The 24,761-nt window shown below is 50.0% G+C and overlaps 1 protein-coding gene across 1 annotated transcript in view; it reads right to left on the reverse strand.

Moving 5' to 3' along the window:
• SEZ6 (seizure related 6 homolog) overlaps positions 1-4,945 on the reverse strand; it is a 183,266-nt gene extending 178,321 nt beyond the window's left edge. The window contains exon 1 of the mRNA XM_060258965.1: positions 4,814-4,945. Coding sequence (XP_060114948.1) covers positions 4,814-4,874 — 61 coding nt within the window. The 5' untranslated portion in view covers positions 4,875-4,945. The remainder of the gene's footprint in view (positions 1-4,813) is intronic.
• Positions 4,946-24,761: the final 19,816 nt, after the last annotated feature.

The raw sequence follows: 24,761 nt of genomic DNA on the forward strand, positions 1-24,761 counted from the left end.
AACAAGCTAGAGTCCGTCAAGATACATCATACATTGGGAGCAAAGATCTCCAAGTTGTCTGAAACAAACCCAGCGGGAAGGGCTGTAGCTCAGTGGTAGAGAACCTGCTTGGCACGCAGAAGGTCCCTGGTCCAGTCCCCAGCATCTCCCGTTGAAAGGACCAGGCAGCAGGTGAGTGAAAGACCTCTGCCTAAGACCCTGGAGAGCCACTGCCAGCCTGAGTAGGCAGCACTGACCTTGATGGAGCAAGGGTTTAAGGGGAGGGACAATGGCTCAGTGGTAGAGCATCTGCTTGGTAAGCAGAAGGTCCCAGATTCAATCCCCGGCGTCTCCAACCTAAAAGGGTCCAGGCAAATAGGCATGGAAAACCTTAACTTGAGACCCTGGAGAGCCGCTGTCAGTCTGAGTAGACAATATTGACTTTGATGGACCCAGGGTCTGATTCAGTATAAGGTAGCTTCATATGTAGGAGGGGTGGTGGCTCAGTGGTAGAGCATCTGCTTGGGAAGCAGAAGGTCTCAGGTTCAGTCCCTGGCATCTCCAAGGGTCCAAGGCAAATAGGCATGAAAAACCTCTGCTTGAGACCCTGGAGAGCTGCTGCCAGTCTGAGTAGACAATACTGACTTTGATGGACCAAGGTTCTGATTCAGAAGAAGGCAGTTTTATATGTTCATATGTTTCAGTACTTTCTGGTGATTTCCCCAACTGGTCTCAAGAGCAACTTTTATAAAATTAGCCCAGCCTGCTAGCTGGTTTGGCACTCTGTCAAGATTCGAACCCGTTGAAAACGTGGCCTGTTCTCCTTGAAAACAAATCCTTCACCGTTATGCCTCTTGACAACTCACACAATCCATCTTCCCCTCTGCCCCGAGCTCTCCGAACAGACAGAGCAAGAGAACTGTGCCCCATAGATGGGTGAAACCATCCAAGAAAATTCATGGAGAAGATTAACACCTTCTCTAGAGTTCCCTTGTCTTGGTGAGCACAATAACTCACTGATCTGGGACTAAATCAAGCATATGGCGTGACCGTCCCTAGCAAGGGAGTTAATATTGGAGCTGTTCGCTGGGATCAGCGGAGCCCAAATAAGGGATTTGTAACATATCTGAGCATCTGATTTCCCCAACGGACAATCCATCCAACCATCCTCGATTAATAGCCAAGAAGAGGATCAAGGCCTAAGCGGCAGTGATGAGGACAGAAGAACGATTAATCCAGCAGGCTTCCCTAGTTTGGCACGCTCCTGAAATTCTGCCCTCGGCATCTTTTGCGAGATGCTGCCCCACCTCTTCAAACAGAGGCATTCTACGACACTTGGGGAAGACTAATACAGAAAAAAAAAATCTACTGAGCTACCGGAGGCTGAGGGAAGGTCTGTAGAGTCTGGTGGGTCAAGAGGTATCTGTGAGGAAGAAGCCTCCCCCAGGGAAATGCACTACAGTGTTGTGGCAAGCTTCCTTCTGAGAATTCACAGCATGGAATCATCAGCATGAAGTCCAATGTTTTAATCATTGATTGGTTTTAATGTGAACTTAATATGGATTTATTGTTTTATTATTGTGTTGTTCACCTTAAATGTTGTTAGCCGCCCTGAGCCTGCTTCGGCGGGGGAGGGCGGGATACAAATAAAATTTTACATTACATTCTGACTTGCGTCTACGCAATCCCCAAAGCACTAAGAACACACCCAAGCACAGAGCGCATGCAAGCCCCCGAAGAAACATCCAGTCTTTCTTCCCCTCCCTTTTTGGGGAACCAGACAACCAAGTCAAAGCTAATTGAAAACCAGCAAGCAAACCACCCCTATGATGATAATACCACCCATCATGGGCAGCCTGGGCCTCAAGTCATGGGCAATGGAAGAAAGTGATCTAGTTTAGCTCTGCAGAGAGCACAAAGAGACCCCCTCCGCTCACCAGAACATTCGCTTTCATCTTCCCCAGCCTGTCCCACGCTTCACATCATAGAGTTTTTGCGACCCGCAGGAGTGGGGGAATACACACACACTCGCCCCTACAACCCTCAACTCCAAAGTCCATCTGGATTTTTAATTTTGACAAAAGGCCCATCGGAGTAAATGAAGAACTCAGGGTACATTTGCAAGATCAGTCCCTCCTCTGCAACCGTTGACCCTATAATCTGGGTGGATTTCTCACTTATCGACGCATACCTGGGGGCGATTTGGATCAGCTCTGGTGACCCAAAGTCCCCAAGCCCCTATGGATTAATTTGTGCCAAGTCCAGGGGAACCATCTGGTAGATGCGTGGAGATGACACGGGCTTCAAAAGCTTCCTCAGCTGAAAGGTTGGATTGTGATCCTGGAAGTGGAAATCTCGGGCCGTTCAATTATTTCTAAAACCCTCCGCTAAAAATACAATAATCCTCAGGAGGCATTCTGCAATGAAGAGCTCTTCGCAGAGCAGCATTTTGGGCGGGCAAACTGTGCAGTTCTAGCACCACATCAGTCGCTTCCTCAGGAGCGACTATGCACTGTGTATTATATTTTAAGGGGGGGGGGCGGGGAGGAAATCTTGAACGATGTGCTTTTTCCTGCAAAAGACTTCTGAGGTCTTGATGCAGATTTTGCCCTGCCATTGCTCCATCTCTTCCCTCCCAAACCTCAAATGCCACCTTTGCTTCTTTCCGAAATCCCTTTCCCCCAAATGCATAGGAGCGTATTTAAGGAAATCAGAAATATGGGAAACTTTCCACCTATTATTATCACAGGTATTGTGCTTCTACCGCTTTCCCTTAATACGGTGCCTGTGTGTGAATTACGGCCTTCCTAATTCTCTCAGTATAAACAAACAAACAAACCAACCTTCCAAAGACATTGCATTGATTTACGCAATCTATCACACAGCCTACTGAACTTAGGGGGGGGGGTGTTCTTTTTCAACACACGGGCTCAACTTTGGAGACACTTTTTGTGTGGGGGTGGGTGAGGGATTCAAAGAGTCGCCCTCCCTCAGGGCTCCCCAAAAGTCAATGCTAGGGTCCCCAAAGAGGACTGGTCCAGCAGGTCCTGATGCTGCAGGATCTCTTGAAGAGGATGAAGAGGCGTAGCAAGGGGGCTGCATCCACAACCAAGAGGAATCACCTGCCTTGCCCAGCACCTACAATGGGAAGGCTGCTTGCCGATTCCACCCCTGCCCTGAAGTCCAAGGACCTTTGTTTTTAAGCATATCTTTTCTTTAAAAAGAAGCAGCTCCTTCCCACTCTGTTTTTACCGGAACCTCAGAGATTATTTTTATGTATTATTGCAGGGGTGGCCAACGGTAGCTCTCCAGATGTTTTTTGCCTACAACTCCCATCAGCCCCAGCCATTGGCTATGCTGGCTGGGACTGATGGGAGTTGTAGGCAAAAAAACATCTGGAGAGCTACCGTTGGCCACCCCTGTATTATTGTTTCCATCGGCAATGTTTTGTATGCTGCTTTTAAAGATGGTCCACAAAGCAGTTTGCAATGGGGGGGCGGGGAGGAGCACTCTTACAGCTCAATACGAGTAGAATGCAAAAATACAAATCAATCCCGTGGCATAAGAAGAAGGAATTAGGAAATGTTTGCGAAGTTGTTTTCTTTGTTTAATGAGGGCAAGCCACCCCTCAGCTCCTGGGTGGAAAGTCATTCTCTGTGAATAAATAGATTTTTTTATTAAAGGAAAAAATAACGTGCTCCGTACACGGTTGGCAATACCTAATGAAATTCCCCACAAGCCCTTGCCATCAATTCTGAAGAATTTTCTTCATGAAAAGCACTGAGAAATTAATAGCAGCTGAATAACGGTGACAATCCATTTGGCTCTCCATGCCTTCTAATCTGAACCCGCGGGCCGGACCCCCCCCCCCCTTTCCTCAAACCCTCTTTGTTTCAGTTCTGGAGCTCAATTCGAGGTAAACAAGACACAGCTTGACCCGGCATGAAACAGGTTCGAACCCTGGCCAGGCGAAGTAAATGCAGAGGCATCACTGGGAGTCAAAGGGAGCATTGGAGGTCAGTCTGACACCACCTCAACAATGCAAAGGGGGGGGGTGTTCCTAGAGAAGACCTGGATGCCAGGAAGGGAAGAGAGAGAGCTGCTTTTCAATGAAGCGTCTGCCCCCCCCCCCCCAAAGTCTTTGCGAAAGGAACTTGGGAGAAGTTTGGTCCGAGAAGTGGCTCCGGTTTTTGTGGCAACCCAAGAGAACTCCGGCAGCTCTAGAGCTTGGAGCTTAGACCACGATGGGGAGGAGGCGGGGGTGAGCTTGAGGCGTCTGGAAAAACCCCGTTTCCCGCACAGACCAGCTTATTCTATAGCTTAATTAAACCCGCTGCCGGGGTTCCTTTTCTTCCCTGCTCGTAGTACAGACGGGGGAAGAAAAAAGCTGAAATACGATCAATTATTTTTCCGAGACGGTGGAACGTGATTACATGTTATTTTGTATTCATAAGCTTAGTCAAACACTACTACGAATAATTTTTTTTTGAGGGGGGGAAGGGAGAGAAAAAAAATGAGATTACCACGCATGGCAAATAATTACGAGGAGAGCCCCTGAAGCTATTGGCTCATGATCTGCTAAGCCTTGAAAGGGGGTGGGGGGTGGGAAGGAAAGAGGAGAGGAGAGGAGATTGGGGGGGGGGGGCGGTATTAAGAACGTGATTGATGCTAAAGAGGATTGGGGGTGGGGGTGGGCGGATTAGTGGCAGAGGGGGGGATCAGTTTATTCTCCCCCCCCCCCCCGGCGCCCACAACCTGGATTACCCTGTCCAAAAAGAATACACCGTTGGGTGGGGGGGGGGGGTTTCGATTGCACCCCTAAGCCGTCACCTACCTTGCGCTCGGACCCCGAGCAGCGCTGTCAGGAGGAGACAGAGGGCTGGAGACCGCTTCATGCCCGCTCAGAGGTACTTTGCCCGGGGGAGGCGGCTTCTCTTTGCTGCTCCCTCCTCTCCCCTCGCCTGGTTGCAAAACGCCTTGTGTTTTCCCTCCGCCGCCTCCAGGGCTGGCCCAGCGGCTTCGGGCTCCGGCGGAGGAGAGCTGAGCTGCTGGCCCCGATCGCCGCCCCGAAGTGGCCACCACGATCAGCTGAGACACTTCTACACGAGAGCGAAAGCCCCAAAAAGCCTGACGCCGGCGAACGCTCCTCTTTCAGGACCGCGGACAGCTCCTAGCGTCTGCGCCCGGAATCGCCGGGGCTGGCGGAGTGCTGAAGAACAGCTCCTTACCGTAAGGCTCCGAGTACAGCGGCCTCCACAATCCAGGAGGGACTCCCCTCCCCAGTTTGGGTTTGGCCCCGGGGGTCGGCCCACTTTTGAGGGGCGGGGGAAACAGATCCCGCTCCCCCTCTTTCTCGTTCCTTTCTCCCTCAAGGTAGTTTCCTTTTGGGGTTGGGGGTGGGTGGGAGAGACCACCCTTCAAGAGTTGCTTCTTCCAAGTTTGGAGCTGTTTAGAGTGGGTAGTCTTCACTGCAACTCGTTCCCATCATCGTCTTGGCCACTCCACTTAATGCAGCCGAGAATCATATCGGGAGACTTTCCATCTCCATCCCCTTAATGAAAGTGAGGAATGGACTCGTAGGAATTGGGGATGGGGGGTTATGTAAGCCAGCAAGGCAGCGGCGGGAGGGAGGAGGAGGTTCTTGGCCAAGGAAGGGCTTTGACAGAGTGCCCTTCTGATGTCAGCTCCCAAGCACTCACTTTCATCACCACCACCCCCCTTACCCATCATCGCCCCTTGGAAAACGCTGATCTAAAGACTCCCATCTATTCTCTCGGCATTTCAAATTCGCAGGATAATGAAGATGGCTTTTGAGCATACAAAGGACAATAAATTATTACTTTGCGCTCAATAAATGCCAAGGCTGTAGGCAGCTGCCTCAGCAGCAAACGGTGCTCATAGGAGAGCTGGGGGTGGGGGGAGAGAGAGAACTTAATTATCATTATATTATAGTTAAAAGCCAGTGGTACCCCATGCCAGCCTCTGCAGAAGAGCTAGAAACCGTGCAGGGTGGGGTTGGGGGGAGAAGGGGAGGGTTTGCTGTGAAGGCATAGATCCCTGACTGGCAGACAGCCAGCTGCCTAGCCACAAGAGTCGCAGCGGAAGGGTAGCCCTGGGTCATGATTTCAGTGTTCGCTGGGCTTGAAACAGCTCAGCTAGGCTGGGTGAAGATAAGGGCTCCCCGCTTTCCTGTACTAGGCTGGCTTGAGCAACTGTGCTGCCTTAGGCAAAAGAAAAGAAAAGAATTTTGCCACCCAGTCTGCACCGTGTCACATGACAACTGAGTTTTCTCCTTAAGGATTTTTTTTTTCTGAATTGCATGTTCTGTGTTCACTTGTAAGGGGTTAGGGAAAGGGAGCTGCAGTCAGGAAATAGAAGAAGAAGAAGACCACAGATTTATACATCGCCCTTTTCTCTGAATTAGAGTCTCAGAGTGGCTTACAATCTCCTTTATCTTCTTCCTCTGCAACAGACACCCTGTGATGTAGGTGGGGCTGAGAGAGCTCTGCCAGAAGTTGCCCTTCCAAGGATAGCTCTGGGAGAGCTATGGCTGACCCAAGGCCATTCCAGCAGCTGCAAGCGGAGAAGAGTGGGGAATCGAACCCTGTTCTCCTAGATAAGGGTTCGCCCACTTAACCACTACACCAAACTGGCTTTCTCAAACTGGCTCTTTAAATATTATAACTGGGGGGAAATTTCCCCTGTGCCTCAGACCCAAGAGCCTTACAGACCTGGGGAAGGGAGAAAATGCGTTCCTCCAAGAGGGTTTTCTTCCTCAGAGCTGGGGACCCCTGGAATTGTGCTGTCCTGTGGGTCAGCCCATAGTGCCGGTCGGCCTGGGCCCACAAAAGCCTGGGCTCAGCATCTTTATTTCCAGACTTTATTGACTATCCCAAATGGGGGCCATATTTCTCAGCCTGACGTCCTTCTGGGCCGGATATCACGCACAATTAAATCCAAACGGTGATCCTTTTTATTTAATACAGTTAATGGATTGCAACACATCTCAGCTTCCAGAAATCTGCTCTTATGCCCTGACTCATTTTAACGTTTTTTTCTTCCTCCCCTTAAAATTGCTTTAAATTGAATTTTAACCTCCTACCAAGGCTGAGGGATTTGATGCAAGCATTGAGACTTGCCTTCAAGCAGGCAGATGGCATTCGGAAAGATCTAACGGTGAAAACTGCTCCGAGCTGATTTCTGGACATTTCTTCCGATGTCAGGGGGAGAAGAAGTTTAGCTGCTTATTTAATAATGTACAACGTTAATCAAAATCCATGTGGGCTTTTGGGGAGAGGAGGGAGGTATTGATGTGCAGAACCACTCCAGGAAGCCTCCCTGCCATTCTATCGTGGACAAAGAGGGGCGGCTGGTCCAGTTCTACCCAGAAAGGCCTGCATACCACTAGAATGCTAGCAGATTTATTTATTGAGTATAAAATAGGTCATGTTATCTGTTAGTTGCCACTAGACTCCTTGTTTTTATTTTGTTGCAACAGAAAAACATATCACACACACACACACACACACACACACACACACACACTGAATTTATAACCTAAAGGTATGTAGAATGTAGAGTCAAAGCGCTAAAAATAGGTTAAGAACATCAGAAGAGCTCTGCTGGATCAGACCAATGGTCCATCTACTCCAGCATTCTCTCTCACACAGCTGCTAAGCTGTTCCTCTGGACGGCCGACAACAGGGCACAGAGGCTTTCCCTTGATGCCACTTCCTGGATCTAGAATGCAGAGGTTTAATGTCTTTGAATGTGGAGGTTCCCCTCAGTCACCATGGCTAGTAGCCACGGATAGATCTCTCCTCCATGAATCTCTCTAAACCCCTTTTAAAGCCGTTTATTCCTGTGGCCACCACTACACCCCCCTGGCAGCAAATTCCACACTTTAATCACGCCAACCGATTCTGCATTTAGCATTTGCCTCCCTTCTGCATGGGGCTCCTCACAGCAGGTCTTTTCTCCGGATTCTGCATAGGCATCTTTGGAGCAGGGCTGTGTGTTCCCTGCTTGCTCCTTGCCCTGCACAAACTCAAGAGCCAAGAATGAGACCGGGACAAAGGCTGTAATGCCGAATCCGTCTGTATAAAGTAGTATTTTCTTTTGTCCATCCTGAACCCACTACCCATCAGTTTCATTGGATGCCTTCAAGTTCTAGTATTTGTGACCCCATGGACCAAGTCATGCCAGGCCCTCCTGTCTTCCACCATCCTCCGAAGTCTGCTCAAATTCGTGTCTGTTACATCAGTAATGCTGTCCAGCCATCTCATCTTTTGCCGTCCCCTTCTTCTTTTGCCTTCTGCCTTTCCCAGCCTCAGGGTCTTCTCCAGGGAGTGCTCCCTTCTCATTGGGTGGCCAAAGTATTTGAGCTTCAGCTTCAGCATCTGACCTTCTGGATTGATTTCCCTTAGGACTGACTGATTGGATCTTCTTGCATTCCAAGGGACTCTCAAGATTCTTCTCCAGCACCACAGCTCAAAAGCATCTATTCTTCTGTGCTTGGCCTTCCTTTTGTCCATCCTGAACTACTCATGTGTGCAAGACCAGAATCTATATAAATTGTATTTAAAGAATTAATTATAATTACTTAGCAACAGTGGCAATAGGTACTAACAATGGAGATTGATCCAATTGGAAAGAATTGTCAAGCAACCAAACTTTCCCTTCTGTGTAGATACTAAAATATCTGTGTAGATATTCTCACAGCCAAACATTATTACTGGGAATACCATTGCTTTGATTATATGGACTTTTGTTGGCAGGGTGATGTCTCTACTTTTTATTATACTGCCCAGGTTCGCCATAGCTGTCCTCCCAAGGAGCAAACGTCTTTTAAATTCATGGCTACAGTCACCATCTGCAGTGATCTTGGATCCCAGAAATGTGAAGTATGTCACTATTTCCATGTCTTCCCCTTCTATTTGCCAAGGTGTGATGGAGCCGGATGCCATGATCTTAGTTTTTTGATGTTGAGTTTCAAGCCTACTTTTGTGCTCTCCTCTTTCACCCTCAACAAGAGGTTCTTAAGGTCCTCCTCACTTTCTGCCATTAGAGTGGTGTCATCTGCATATCTGAGGTTGTTGATGTTTATCCCGGAAATCTTAATTCCAGCTTTTGCTTCCTCCAGGCCAGCATTTCTCATGATGTACTCTGTATATAAATTAAATAAGCAGGGTGACAACATACATCCTTGTCGAACTCCTTTTCCTATTCTAAACCAATCAGTTGTTCCATATCCTGTTCTGACAGTTGCTTCTTGACCCTTATACAGGTTTCTCAGGAGACATGTGAGCTGGTCTGGTACTCCCATCTCATTAAGGACTTGCCACAGTTTGTTGTGATCCACACAATCAAAGGCTTTAGCGTAGTCAATTAAACAGAAATAGACGTTTTTCTGATACTCCCGTGCTTTCTCCATAATCCAACGAATGTTGGCAATTTGATCTCTAGTTCCTCTACCTCTCCGAAACCCAGCTTGAACTTCTGGTAATTCCCGATCAACATACTGCTGAAGCCTAGCTTGTAGGATCTTTAACATGACCTTGCTGGCACGTGAAATGAGTGCAATGGTGCGATAGTTTGAACATTCCTTGGCATTACCCTTCTTTGGGATTGGAATATAAACTGATCTTTTCCAATCTTGTGGCCACTGTTGTGTTTTCCAGATTTGTTGACTTAATGTGTGCATCATTTTAACAGCATCATCTTTTAGGACTTTGAATAGCACAACTGGGATACCATCATCTCCTCTCGCTTTGTTGTTAGTAATGCTTCCTAAGGCCCATTTGACTTCACACTCCAGAATGTCTGGCTCAAGGTCAGTGATTTCACTGTCATGGTTGTCAAGGACATTGAGATCCTTCTTGTATAATTCTTCTGTGTATTCTTGCCACCTCTTCCTGATCTCTTCTGCTTCTGTTAGGTCCCTACCGTTTTTGTCCTTTATCATGGCCATCTTTGTACAAAACGTTCCCTTGATTTCTCCAGTTTTTTTGAAGAGATCTCTTGTCCTTCCCATTCTATTATTTTCCTCTGTTGCTTTGCATTGTTCCTTCAGGAAGGCCTCCTTATCCCTCCTTACTGTTCTCTGGAAATCTGCATTCAGTTGGGTGAATCTTTCCTTTTCACCTTTGCCTTTCACTTTCTTTCTTTCCTCAGCTATTTGTAAAGCTTCATCAGACAGCCACTTTGCTTTCTTGCATTTCTTTTTCTTTCGGATGGTGCTGATTGCTGCCTTTTGTACAATGTCACGAACCTCCGTCCATAGTTCTTCAGGCACTCTATCATCTCTAGTTCCTTCAACCTATTCTTCACCTTCACTGTATATTCATAAGGGATGTGATCAAGGTTAAATCTGAATGGCCTAATGGCTTCCCCAGTTTTCTTCAGTTTAAGCCTGAATTTTGCAGTGAGTAGCTCAGGATCTGAGCCGCAGTCAGCTCCAGGTCTTGTTTTTGTTGACTGTAAGGAGCTTCTCCATCTTTGACTGCAGAGTATATAATCAATCTGATTTCTGTGTTGCCCATCAGGTGATGTCCATGTGTAGAGTCATCTTTTAGGTTGTTGGAAGAGGTGTTCACTATGACCAACTTGTTCTCTTGACAAAACTCTATTAGCCTTTGCCCGGCTTCATTTTGTTCTCCAAGGCCAAACTTGCCAGTTGTTCCGGTTACCTTTTGACTTCCCACTTTGGCATTCCAGTCCCCTATCATGAGGAGGACATCTTTTTTTTGGTGTTAATTCTAGAAGGTTTTGTAGATCTTCATAGAGCTGGTCCACTTCAGCCTCTTCTGCATCAGTGGTTGGACCACAGACTTGGATTACTGTGATATTGAATGGTTTGCCTTGGATACGGACCGAGATCATTCTGTCATTTTTGAGATTGTATCCCATTACTGCCTTCCTCACTCTCTTGCTAACTGTAAAGGCCACACCATTTCTTCTGCAGGACTCTTGCCCACAATAATAGATGTAGTGACCCTCTGAGTTAAATTCACCTATTCCTATCCATTTTAGTTTGCTGATTCCCAAGATGTCAATGTTCAGTCTTGCCATCTCTTGTTTGACTACATCCAGCTTACCTTGATTCATAGACCTTACATTCCATGGTCCAATGCAGTATTGTTCTTTGCAGCATCAGACTGTTCTTTCGCCATCAGACGCGTCCACAGCTGAGCGTCCTTTCGGCTTTGGCCCAGCCGCTTCACTCTTTCAGTAGTTACTTGGACTTGCCCTCCGCTCTTCCCCAGTAGCATATTGGGCACTTTCTAACCTGAGGGGCTCATCTTCCAGCACTATATCTTTTAGCCTTTTGTTAATGTCCATGAGGTTTTCTTGGCAAGGATACTGGAGTGGGTTGCCATTTCCTTCTCCAGTGGATCGCATTTTGTCTGGGTTCTCAGCTGTGGCCTGTCCACCTTGGGTGGCCCTGCATGGCATAGCCCACAGCCTCATTGAACCACGCAAGCCTTCCCGCCACGTCAAGGCAGCAATCCCTGAGAGGGCTGACCTGAAGTACCGTTGATCTTTTTAGCATTGCACCTTCTGCCTTACCTTCAGACAAACCGTCAACCTGGTGGGGTTTGTGGGTCGGGTTTCTGAGCCCTAGTGAGGGATCTGAGCCGGCTCCGTTATCCAGGAAGTCAGTGAAGAAGAGTCCTGCCATTTTTAGTTCTGGAACATTTGGAGGTTTTGGGCTGGCGGGGCCCGGGCTTGCTGGAAGGCATCTCCACCAAGGGACAGCAGCAGCAGCAGCAGCGCAGAAAGGCGAAGGAAAGTCTCTCGTAATATTTCTTATTAATGAATGGACTTCATTAAATGTTTATAAAACACTGCTTCCCCTCCCTCTCTCCCTTGGCTGCACTGGCAGCCAAGAACTGCCCCCCCCCCCGCCTCTCTTTATCAAAGGCACTCTGGAAATTCAGTAGATCTGGCAACGGCAACTGCCGACCACAGGGATAGCCCAAACAGTAACATTTTAAATGGTTCAGAGGGGTTCTTCTGTGAGCAAACAGCTACCGCCCAGGCCTGGCCTGAGGCAGTAACAATTAGGCCAGCATCTCCAAAAGAGCTCTATGCCGAGTTGGGGGCTCGGCTCTTTGATAATCCAGTCCCAACCGTGGGTGCCAGGCAGGCAAAAGAACAAGACTCCCAGCCCTTACATCTACAAAGTGCTGCCGAAACGCGCCGACCAAAGAAGCGAGCTGTAAAACACGAGGATTATTTTTAGCAGAACGGCAATACCTGCCCGCTTCCCCTGACCGGCCTCCTCCACGCTGGGTAGATGGATTGCTAGGAAGCAGAAAGGGGAAAAGGAGAACAGGCTGCCTCTGCAAAGCCTCTCGGGGCTAGAAGGAGTCCTTTACAGAAAAGGAGGCTTCCAGGAGGGGTTCTTGCCTTCAGACCCTGCATGTGGCCCCGAAGATAGAGTGCTGGATGGGATAGACCTTTGGTGTAGTGGTTAAGTGCATGGACTCTTATCTGGGAGAACTAGGTTTGATTCCCCACTTGCAGCTGCTGGAATGGCCTTGGGTCAGCCACAGCTCTCTCAGGAGTTGTCCTTTAAAGGACAGCTTCTGGGAGACCTCTCTCAGCCCCACCTACCTCACAAGGTGTCTGTCATGGGGGGAAGGGAAAGGAGATTGTGAGCCGCTCTGCAACTCTGAGATTCAGAGTATAGGGCAGAATATAAATCCAATATCATCATCATCTTCTTCTTCTTTCTCCTCCTCCCCCCCCCCTAACTGCCATGCCCTGGTTGGCCTAGGCTAGCTCAATCTTGTCAGATCTCAGAAGATAAGAGAGTCGACCCGGGTGAGTCCTTGGATGGGAGACCAAACGAGGGACTGCAGCTCAGTGGCAGAGCTTCTGCTTGGCATGCAGAAGGTCCCAGGTTCAGTCCCTGGCATCTCCAGTTAAAAAGACCAGGCAGTAGGAGATGGGAAAGAATTCTGTCTGCGCCCCTGGAGAGCTGCTGCCAGCCTGAGTAGACAACACTGACTGTGACATATCAGTGATCTGATTCAGTCTAAGGCAGCTTCATGTGTCGATGTGTTCACCAAGGAAGAAGAAGAAGACTGCAGATTTATAGCCTGCCCTTCTCTCTGAATCAGACTCAGAGCAGTTTACAATCTCCTATATCTTCTCCCCCCCCACAACAGAACACCCTGTGAAGTAGGTGGGGCTGAGAGAGCTCTCACAGCAGCTGCCCTTTCAAGGACAACTTCTGCAAGCGCTATGGCTAACCCAAGGCCATTCCAGCAGCTGTAAGTGGAGGAGTGAGGAATCAAATCCGGTTCTCCCAGCTAAGAGTCTGCACACTTAACCACTACACCAAACTGAAGTCCAGAGCAGAGGAAGGAAATGGCAAACCACCTACGGATGTCACCTGCCTTTCATGCCCTACAGGGTTGGTCTAGGTTGGCTGCGACCTGACAGTGAAAAGAAAGAAGCAGAAAGAAAAGAAAAGAAAACATGGCTGCCCAGTTCAGAGGTTTCATATTTCACAGTCACAGGAGTTTGTGCACAGACTCTTGATGAGGCACAACAGTTGCTGTGCGTGACCGCTGACAGATGGATCTGGAACTTTAACTTGATCAATGCATCCTTCTGGAGCTCTCATTTAATAAAGTGTCTCTGTCATTATTTTAACACTATTTATTGTTGCACCAGCAGACTTTGGGGGCGTAGAAACATGTCATCTGTTCCCTTCATCACACACACACTCACAGCACCTGCATCAAGCCAATTAGGACAGGATAAGAACAATTTAGGAGTCCAGCAGCACCTTTAAGACCAACAAAGTTTTAGTCAGAATGTAAGCTTTTGTATGCATGCAGACGTCACCAGACAGTGGAAAGGGGTACAGTGAGCAGAGCTACATATAGCTGATGGGCAGTGGTTAAGAATGCAAAGTGGTACAAAGAATCCAATGGCATGCATACAAAAGCTTACATTCTGAATAAAACTTTGTTGCTCTTAAAGGTGCTCCTGGACTCCTACTTTGTTCTATTGCTTCAGACCAACACGGCTGCCCACTTGGGCAGGATAAAGTAACAGGAGGACTTTTTCAAATGAAAGCCTGAAATAGGTGAGGACGGGAGAGTGTTCCCTTTCCCCCTTGGGCCATTTCCTGAGCAGGAGCTGCATCACTGTTGCTTCCACCCCACCCGTGGCTTGTCTCCTGTGGCCTTCCGGACATGAGGTTCAAGTTCCATATCTCAGCGGAGACAGGCAGAGCCCTGTGAAGCATCACCTTACACCTCAACAGGCTGATCCCAGAGGATCCAAAGTGCCAAAGGAATATATGCGACCCCATGCTGCAAACTGCTCTACTGGAGGCTGCCGGTAGCAGAGGCAAACAGGTGCGTGGCAGGTGCATGGGTGTCATTTCCAGCAGCATCTGTGGTAGAGTCTGGACCAGCTGGGATCCACAGACAGCCCCCCCCTCCAGGTTTCAGCGATCCCCTGGCACCTGCGACACCTTTCCCCCCGCTCAATTTGCCTTCTTTAATTCTCAGCTACTCCATAAATGTTTAATGCAATAAAGCAATTCCCCAGAAGTGAAGCACTTTGTAGACAAATTGAACTTCCTTAACATCATGAGATTCAAATGAGATTCAAGTCAGTCGGCTCTTTGGGGAAGTCTGTTCTCTGAAAGAACAGGGGGTGATACCAAGGGGAGGCGGGGGGGGGCAGCGCAGGTCTCTCTCTCTCTGAGCTGAGTTGGATTTTAAAATAAAACTAAACCTGGATTGCTTGGGGGTGGGTGGGCAGGGGTTTAAAACAAAGGCTGCATTTCCCCCTGAAGACAAGGACACAAGTGTATTCACAGGAGGAAATTAGCAAGTGCTCATCTTGTGCATTTCTGTTGCACGTGTTTGTGTGCTCTAGGTGTACGTGTTTGCATTTGAGTGTTCTGGCATATGAAGCATTTGAAGTGTGTGACAGGCTGACAAGTGGATTTAATTGGAAAGTGGGTCCCCATAGCCCACAGCCCCTCCCCCCACTAGCAGCTGAATAAACTCAAGACTGTAGGTTGTCCCAAGAGTGTTCTCTCTCTGTCTCTGTCTCTGTCACTCTCTCCAGCTTGGTGTAGTGGTTTGGTGGTGAGGAGAGCCAGTTTGATGTAGTGGTTAAGTGTGCGGACTCTTATCTGGGAGAACCGGGTTTGATTCCCCACTCCTCCCCTTGCAGCTGCTAGAATGGCCTTGGGTCAGCCATAGCTCTCGCAGGAGTTGTCCTTGAAAGGGCAGCTGCTGTAAGAGCCCTCTCAGTCCCACCTACCTCACAGGGTGTCTGTTGTGTGTGTGTGTGGGGGGGAAGGTAGAGGAGATTGTGACCACTCTGAGATACAGAGTATAGGGCGGGATATAAATCCAATATCATCTTCTTCTTTCTCTCTCTCTTTCTCTCTCTCTCTCTCTGTGTCTTAGAGCTGGATCTAGGGTGGGGCAGAGGGGGGTGTTTGCCCCGGGCGCTGACAGAGGGGGGGGGACGCCAAATTGGGTATGGAGTCCATTGTATTCTACGGGACCATAAGATAGAATGGCCCATAAGGGGGTGTGATTTTTTAATTTTGTCCCCCCTCAAAAAACATGTGGATCTGGCCTTCGGCTCTGTGTCTCCCTCTCTCTGTGTGTCTCCCTCTCTCTCTTTCTCTCTGATACATGTTTAAAACCCGCCTAAGCTTATAAAAAGAATTTACTAATCTGATACTGGGGTCAGGAAGACCCCAATTTAATTATCGTCCAATAAATCTAATTCTTCCTTGAATTACGACTCCCTTTAATGGGAAGAATTATGACATCGTCTTCCGGATTATAGTTTACGGTGCGGAGTTACTCTTACTCTGGGATCCCTAATGCTCCGAGGTGTTTATTTACAGGCCTGGAATCTCCTACAGCTGTGAATAACACCCTGGCAAATAGTTAACATTTCCTTTTCTTCACCGCTGAATCAATATAAAGTTGCCGTTCTGTTGTTAAATGAGAGATTCTGCCGTGCGGGGTCGTGTCTTGGATGTGCAATGTTTCATTTCCCCCCCTAATTGGGGTCTGATGGTCCTGATGTCATTTTCAGGAAAGCCATAATTCAAACAAATGGAGTGGAGGGGGGTGGGGGGAGGGAGGTGGAATCCCATAGAATGACAAACAGTTGTAGAGTAGGAGAATAATGCATAGATTTTTCCTTAGCAACAGATTGGGGGGGGGGGGCTTTTACAATACGTTTCTACCACTCTTTGAACCAGGTTTGAGTGCGGCCTTTGCAGCATAAGAGGGATATAAACGTGCCTTCTGAAGCGTTGTCTCCTCTCCCACCACCCCGCTTCCGATTTTGTCTCCAAATCTTAGGAGATATCCTATGCATTGCTGGAATCTCTTGGGTTGGGCCACATATGTGGGGTGAGAGCGGAGCCTTCAGAATCTATGCTCACTACACCACCGTTCAAAATCCCCAGCTGGTAAGTAGGCGGGCACTTTTGCTATCGCTAGGCAACCTGCCCTTGAACGTTCGTGTCAATAACAGCGCAAGGAACTCGAGTTCAGCATAAGAGGGGTGGGGATGGAAAAGAAAGGAGTTAGGGGGCTCCTCTAGGGGCAAAGGTACCCAGGCCAAGCTGAAAGCATATTGGGGGCGTGCAGAGGGGCAAAATGGAAGCGCAGGAATCGGCCTTTTGTGGGATCAAGTGCGCATGTGTCAGCGAATAAGCAGATTTGGCAAAGTAGGGAGAAGGATTTAAACTTAATCTGACAGAGGAGAGATTTATAATCCATGCATCACAGGGAGGGGGCAAGACCAAGAAAGGAACGGAGACTGCCAAGGCAGGGAGGAATCGGGAAAAACAGAGAGAGACAGAGACAGAGAAAAAGATTGAAATGCTCAGGGAAGAATGCAAAAGTGAATGGAGAACTCAGGTCAAGGTTGGGTGGGCGAGGGAGGCACCATCTCATGGCGGCTGCAGGAGTGGGAAATGGCATTGCCCAATACATGGTGCCCTCGTATTGCATCTATGGAGTGGGTTTCTTCCTCTGGCAGATGCAAGGAATGCCAAAGGAAGGCCCAGTGGAACAAAGGTCACAGAGACCTGGGGAAAGTGTGCAATGCAACTTGGAACAATTTCAAGGGCTTGCGAGAAAGTGAACGTTTTCAGTGTTCGATGAGGCTGCTTGCTTACTCCCAGATTGGGTGTTCGCACAGGTCTGACCTGCTCACATTCCACCTTGGTCGTCTTTGCTTCTCTCCTTTTTCCTTTTCACCTCCCTCCCCCACCCCGGGTTGTTACCCTCACTATTAAATTGGGGGCTTCTCAAGGCAGCAGCCTATCTTTTCTTAGCCGATGCTATTCTGCAAAGCATCATGCATACGCACAACTAAATACGGGATGACATCATTATTACTGCAGCTACTTCTAGTGAGAGCCAGTTTGGTGTAGTGGTTAAGGGCGTGGACTCTTATCTGGGAGAACCGGGTTTGATTCCCCACTCCTCCACTTGCAGCGGCTGGAATGGCCTGGGGTCAGCCATAGCTCTGGCAGAGGTTGTCCTTGAAAGGGCAACTGCTGGGAGAGCCCTCTCAGCCCCACCTACCTCAGTTTCAGGGTGTCTGTTGTGGGGGAAGAAGATATAGGAGATTGTAAACCACTCTGATTCAGAGAGAAGGGTGGAGTATAAATCTGCAGTCTTCTTCTTCTTCTTCTTCTTCTACTACTACTACTATTACCATTACTGCTTGCTTGCGGCACCAAAACTCTGGAATTCTCTCCTTGGGGAGACTCATCTCTCCCCTTCCAGCACCATCATCCACCAGCAGGTGAAGACCATTTTTGTTTCATTTGGCATTTCCTCAGTGGTACCTCCTTCCTGACAAAATGTTTTAATTGCTGTTTTTATGGTTCCAAATGCATTTTAGCTCTGTTTCTAATTGTTTTAATGACAAGTGCTTTTTATGGGGGTGTTGGTTTTCATGTCATTCCCCAACTGTGTCAACAGACATTGCAGGCAAGAAAGATTTTAAAAATCATTTTAATGACAAGCGCTTTTTATAAGGGTGTTGGTTTTCATGAAGAGCCCTGTGGCGCAGAGTGGTAAAGCTGCAGTACTGCAGTCTGAGCTCTCTGCTCACAACCGGAGTTTGATCCCGGCAGAAGCTGGGTTCAGGTAGCCGGCTCAAGATTGACTCAGCTTTCCATCCTTCCGAGGTCGGTCAAATGAGTCCCCAGCTTGCTGGGGGGAAAGCGTAGATGACCGGGGAAGGCAATGGCAAACCACCCCGTAACAAAAAGTCTGCTGTGAAAATGTCATGATGCGACGTCACCCCAGAGTCGGAAACGACTGGTGCTTGCACAGGGGACTACTTTTACCTTTTTTGGTTTGGCTTGTTTGTGGCTTGGGTAGTCCTTGTGGGAGAGCACAAAGGCATGCTATCTCTCTCTCTTTCGGCTTGACTTCGTGAACGAAGATCCAAGAAGGGTGCAGTAGTCCACGTCTGCTGCAGGCTCGCTGGTGGCTGACAAGACCAATGCGGGACAGGCAGATCTGGCCACAGTGGCTGCAGGGAAAAGTCTGACTTGGGGTTGGTGCTGTAGCAGTGCGATTCTTCCTCAATCTCCTTTTGTCCTCAAGACCAGCTATGCGTGCGTTCTCAAAGGAAGAGACAGCCTGGTGGATGGTGTGCCTCCATGCTTTGCGATCTGGGGCTAGGTCAGACCACTGGTGATGGTTGATGCGACAGGTGCCAAGGGATTTCTTCAAAGAGTCCTTGTACCTCTTCTTTGGTGCCCCTCTATTTCGATGGCCGGTGGAAAGTTCGCCATACAGAGCTAAAGGCATGCTATAAATTTGGTAAAATGCAATCAACGCTCCTCCTCCTCTTTGTCCTCCTCTTCCTCTCCCGCATAATAATAATCCCAGTGGCGGTCAGCTGCCTCGGCCCACTTCCTCCGGCTCTCTGCCTTCCCCAACTGTGTCAACAGACATTGCAGGTGATAAAGATTTCACATTAAGACCTATCAAGCAATATCGTAGGAAGCAGCCTGCTTAACGCTTTCAAATATGCAAACGGGGCGATAAACGGGATGCAAATCGATGGGTTGCTGTCACCGTGAGGAGGGGGGGAGGGGGAAAGGGCCAGAGTGGGGAGAAGGCGGATATGGATTTCGTGTCAGGCTACATTTCCTGGGCATAAAGAGAGTCAGGTGGTGGGAGCAGCTGGGGAAGAGGTCCCGGCCTCTCTTTTGCACAGGGATCGCGGGGAATAGACTAGGCACCGAAGTTTGTTTTGTCAGAGGGTGGTGGGTCAGGGCAGAAGGGTTCAAAGAAAGGAAGGGAGCGCTCGTCTCCCTCATCAGCACCACCGCTGTGGTTATAGTTGAGGCCTTTTGTTGTCTGGAAAGGGTCCTGATCATGGTAAATAGACCCATTGTTATTAAACTAGCACCTCTGTTAGAGCAGGGCTGGGGCACAGAGGGAGTCTTGGGGGGTCAAAACGTGTTTCTTCAGAATTCCATATAATCATGATGTTTAAATGCAAAGGGAAGGAAGAGCGGGGAGTGGCAGGGAGTGGGGGTGGAGTGGGGCCTTGGGAAGCCTGGTTTACAGGCCCCCTGCGTTTGTCATGTGACTTTTCAGGAGCCCACAGATGCTCCTGGGTTCGATCTGGTCACAGACACAGGAAGCTGCCTGGAGTTTGTTTGAGGCGGGACCAGTGTTTGAGACAGGATGAGATCATGGGCCGCTGCTGGGCCGCTGTGTGAGACAGGACGAGATGGATGGCCCGCTGATCTGCTCCAGCAGGGCTCTTCTGAGGCTCTTCTGACCAAACCACCACCAGGGTGTGCTGCTGCCACCAGGCAAACTAAGTAGGAGTCCAGTAGCACCTTTAAAGCGCTACTGGACTCCTACTGAGTTCTCTTGCTTCAGACCAACACAGCTGCCCACCTGGATCTATCTAACTAGGCAAACTAGGCGACCGCCTAGGGCGCCAGCCTGAAACTGGGTCTCCCCATGTGACTTGGTGATGTTATCAGTGCAGGGGGGCACCAGAGGTTAGCCTTGCCTAGGGTGCCAGACAGTCTAGGGCCGGCTCTGGGCGCACCCCTTCCTCGCGACTGGTCAAGAGCCTGCAGCGGGCTTTCAGGAGTCGAGGAGCGCGGCTTCTTCCTCCTCCTCACTCGGCCGCCCGCGCTCTCATCCGCCGGCCCCTCTCCAGAGCCTCAAACGCGCCCGTGTCGGTCCCTAGGCGCGCAATTGGAGCGAGAGCCGCCCAGTCGTGCGCCCTCCCCGCCGCTGCCAGTCGCTGTGAGCCGGCCAGCGTCACCTCCCTGCCTGCAGCGCCCCCTTCCGCCTTCTCCCTCCCTCCCTCCCTCCCCGTCTCTCCTCTCCTCTCTCTCCACTTCCCCCCAGCCCCCGTTTCCTCCTCCTCCTCCCGCTCCGATGAGAAGGATCTTGGCGGCCTGGCCTGACCTCCAGCCTCTTCTCGGCCGCCCGAGCGCCGCGCCGGCCTCCTTCTCATTACCGCCCGGCGCGGAGGCCGCCGAGATCATGGGGAAATTGCAAGCCGCCCCCACTCCCTCCCCCGCCGCCCGCCTGGCCTTTCAAGCCCCGACTCCCGGCCCGGCTTCATTAGCCTCGCCGCTTTAATTCCCCCCTTCGGAGGCGCCTCCAGGCCCCGGGCCGAGCGAGCCCAGCCGCGGAGAAAAGCCTCCAGAATGGAGAGAAGAAAGAAGGGGGTGGGAGAAGGGACCTTGGAGCACCCAAAGGGGGCTGGAATCTCCCCCCCCCACACACACACACCGGGAGAGAGGGGGGGGGGAATTATTAAACTATCTGGGGGGAAATATAGCTGGCGTCGGCTGGGCCTCTTCGCTCCACGTGTCTCGCGTTCTCCCCTTTCAACTGGACCGCGGAGTCGAAAGTTCCGCCGCTGGGTCTGCGATCGATAGCGCTTCATTTCAAATGCCAGACGTGCCTGGCCTCTCTGGCCTCCTTGATCCTGCGCTCTCCCCCACCAACTGGTTCAGGCTCTTTAGCAGTAAAGCAGGGCCTTTTTATTAGGAAAAAGCCCACCCGGAACTCATTTGCGTATTAGGCCACACCCCCTGACATCACCATTGTTTCGCACGGGGCTGTGGGGTAGCAAAAGCCCAGCAAGTACTCATATGCTTATTAGGCCACACTCTCTGACATTCCTAATTCCTAAGCTCTGCTCATTACCCGAGTTCGATCCCCAGTGGAAGCTGGGTTTTCAGGTAGCCGGCTCGAGGTTGACTCAGCCTTCCATCCTTCCGAGGTCGGTAAAATGAGTGCCCAGCTTGCTGGGGGGAAAGTGTAGATGACTGGGGAAGGCAATGGCAAACCACCCCATAAAAAGTCTGCCGTGAAAACGTGAAAGCAACGTCACCCCAGAGTCGGAAACGACTGGTGCTTGCAGTGCTTTCCTTTTTTTCCTGACATCACCATTGTTTCACGTGAGGCATTTGGGTAGAAAAAGACCAGCAGGAGCTCATTTGCATATTAGGCCCCGCCTCTTGACATCACCATTGTTTCACACTGGGTGTTTGGGTAGAAAAAGCCCAGCAGGAGCTCATTTGCATATTAGGTCACACCCCTGACATAACCATTGTTTTGCACAGGGCGTTTGGGTAGAAAAAAGCCCAGCAGGAATTCATTTGCGTATTAGGCCACACACCCCGACACCAAGCCTGCCGAAATTGTGTTCCTGTGCGTTCCTGCTCAAAACAAGTAAGGGAGAGGCCCTCGGTGCATGCCCAGAGGCTACTCTGTGGGCTGTTATCATTCTGACCCCTTGTCCAGCTGAGGAGAGACTATAGCTCAGAGGCAGAATCTCTGCTTGGCGTACAGGAGGTCCTGTGTCCAGTCTCCGGCATCTCCAGCGCAAAGGGCCAGGCAGTAGGTGATGGCAGAGGTTTGATACCCAGCATGGCAGGTGGTGTGAAAACCCTCTGCCTTGAGACCCTGGAGAGCTGCTGTTGGTCTGAGAAGATGGTGCTGATCACATGGACGGTCTGATTCAGCAGAAGGCAGCTGCGTGCGTCATGTGTTTTTTTGGGGGGTGAGGGGCTGTGGCTCTGTGGTAGAGCCTTTGCTTGGGAGGCAGAAGGGCTGAGGTTTGTTCCCCACAGGGCCGACCTTAGAATGGCACCCTAGGCAAGGCTAATTTCTGGCACCCCCCCCCCCCCCGCATACACACTGATAATGTCACTGAGTCACATGGGCGGTGCCCAATTTGGTACCCCCAGAAGGCTGGCACCCTAGGCAATCACCTAGTTTGCCTAGTGACAGGGATGGCCCTGGTTCCCTGGCATCCCACTTTAAAGGATTGGGCAGTAGGCAATGGGAAAGGCCCTCCATCTGAGACCCTGGAGAGCTGCTGCCAGTCTGAGTAGCCAACAGTGACTTAAGAATATAAGAGAAGCCATGTTGGATCAGGTCAATGGCCCATCCAGTCCAACACTCTGTGCACACAGTGGCCAAAAAAACCCACAAGTGCCATCAGGAGGTTCATCAGTGGGGCCAGGACACTAGAAGTCCTCACATTGCGCCCCCTCCCCCCCCCACAGCACCAAGCATACAGAGCATCACTTGCTCCAGACAGAGTTCCAACAATACGCTGTGGCTAATAGCCACCGAAAGACCTCTGCTCCATATGCTTATCCAATCCCCTCTTGAAGCTGTCTATGTTTGTAGCCGCCACCACTTCCTGCGGCAGTGAATTCCATGTATTAATCACCCTTTGGGTGAAGAAGGACTTCCTTTTATCAGTTCTAACCTGACTGCTCAGCAATTTCTTTGAGTGTCCACGAGTTCTTGTGCAAAAGGGAGAAAAGTACTTTCTCTACCTTCTGTATGCCATGCATAATCTTGTTTGATGGACTTGGGATCTGATACAGATAAGGCAGCTTCTAGGGTTCATGTATCCCCTTCCTCAACTCCCCAGTTGTTAAGAGCAATAGTTTCTCCTTTCTAGGACATTCCTTTCCCCTTGAGTCTCAGTCTGTCAAGAGGAGGAGGAGAAGAGATTGGATTTATATCCTGCCCTTCACTTGGAATCTCAGAACAGCTTACAGTCCCCTTCCCTTCCTCTCCCCACAACAAGCACCCTGTGAGGTAGGTGGGGCAGAGAGAGCTCTGACTGAAAACTGCTCTTGAAAGAACAGCTCTGAGAGAACTTGCAACTGTCCCAAGGCCACCCAACGGCTGCAAGTGGAGGAGGAGTCAGGAATCCCGGCTCTCCCAGATTAGACTCTGCACTGTTAACCACGACGCCAAGCTGACTCTCCAATTTGATGCTTCAGACTCTCAAAGAAAGGCCATTGGTGCCCAAAAGATGCCCAAGAGGCAAACCTAGGGTTGCCAGCCTCAAGGTGGTGGCTGGAGATTCCCTGTTATTACAACCAGTGTTCCCTCTAAGCTGAGTTAGCGTGAGCTAGCTCACAGATTTTTAGCCTCCAGCTCACAGATTTCTGTCTTAGCTCAGGAAAAATGGTCCCAGAGCACAATAATTTATGCAGCAGCCCACAATTTTAATACCAGTAGCTCACAAAGTAGAATTTTTGCTCACAAGACTCCACAGCTTAGAGGGAAGATTGATTACAACTGATCTCTAGGAGATAGAAATCAGTCCACCTGAAGAAAATGGTGCTTTGGAACTCTGTAGCATTAGACCTCATTGAAGCCCCTCCCCTCCCCTCCCCAAACCTTCCCCTCTTCAGGCACCACCCAAATTCTCCAGGTATTTCCCAATCCAAAGTTGGTAACCCTGGCCAAACCTCACAGCCGCCTCTTCTTAGCTCAACCCCCATGCTGTTCTCTGGCCTGGGGATGGCCGGGGCTTGGGAGAGGCAGCAGGAGAACCACCTGCCATGGGGAGGGACGGTAGCTCAGTGGTAGAGCATCTGCTTGGTAAGCAAGAGGTCCCAGGTTCAATCCCCAGCATCTCCAACTAAAAAGGGTCCAGGCAAATCGGTGTGAAAAATCTAAGTTTGAGACCCTGGAGAGCCGCTGCCAGTATGAGTAGACAATACTGACTGATGGACCAAGGGTCGGATTCAGTATAAGGCAGCTTCATATGTTCATATGTTCACTGTTGCCTCCTGGGGTTGGGCAGACGTGCCATCATGCCCCCTTGCCAACAGAGCCCCAGGCTCAGCTGCCATAAATCTGGAATGCCATCCGGGAGAACCATCCAAGAGAAGCCCTGCCGGCTTGCCCGTGAGCCTATCGGCAAGGGGGTTCGTACTTCACCGGAGGTGACAGCCGCAGAGGGGCCGAGCAGCTGCAAACTTGTCGCAGCCATCTTGAACCCCTTCGGGCAGTTTGGGGAGGTGAGATAATGAGCCCCGCCAGGAGTTCCTTCCACTGTGCGCGAGTGGCAGGCCCAGCCATTAGGCAGAAGCAGTGCACTTTGGGCAGAACCAAGCAGGGAAAGAGCAGCACTGTCTTGTTAAACGGTGACTCTGCAGCTCAGGGCAGAGAACCTCCCCAGTGGAGGACCCTTAAAAAGCTAAATGTAGTCCCCTGTGCAAGCACCGAGTTGTTACTGACTCATCACATCACGACTTTTTCTTGGCAGACTCTTTACGGGGTGGAGCCAAGCGGGCAGCCGTGTTGGTCTGAAGCAACAGAACAAAGCAGGAGCCAAGTCGCACCTTTAAGACCAACTACATTTTAACTTAGTTGGTCTTAAAGTTGCAACTTGGCTACTGCTTTGTTCTTGATGAGGGTGCTTCGCCATTGCCTTCCCCAGTC

This window comes from Heteronotia binoei, chromosome 18, assembly GCF_032191835.1.
Source record: "Heteronotia binoei isolate CCM8104 ecotype False Entrance Well chromosome 18, APGP_CSIRO_Hbin_v1, whole genome shotgun sequence".
Lineage (NCBI taxonomy): Eukaryota > Metazoa > Chordata > Lepidosauria > Squamata > Gekkonidae > Heteronotia > Heteronotia binoei.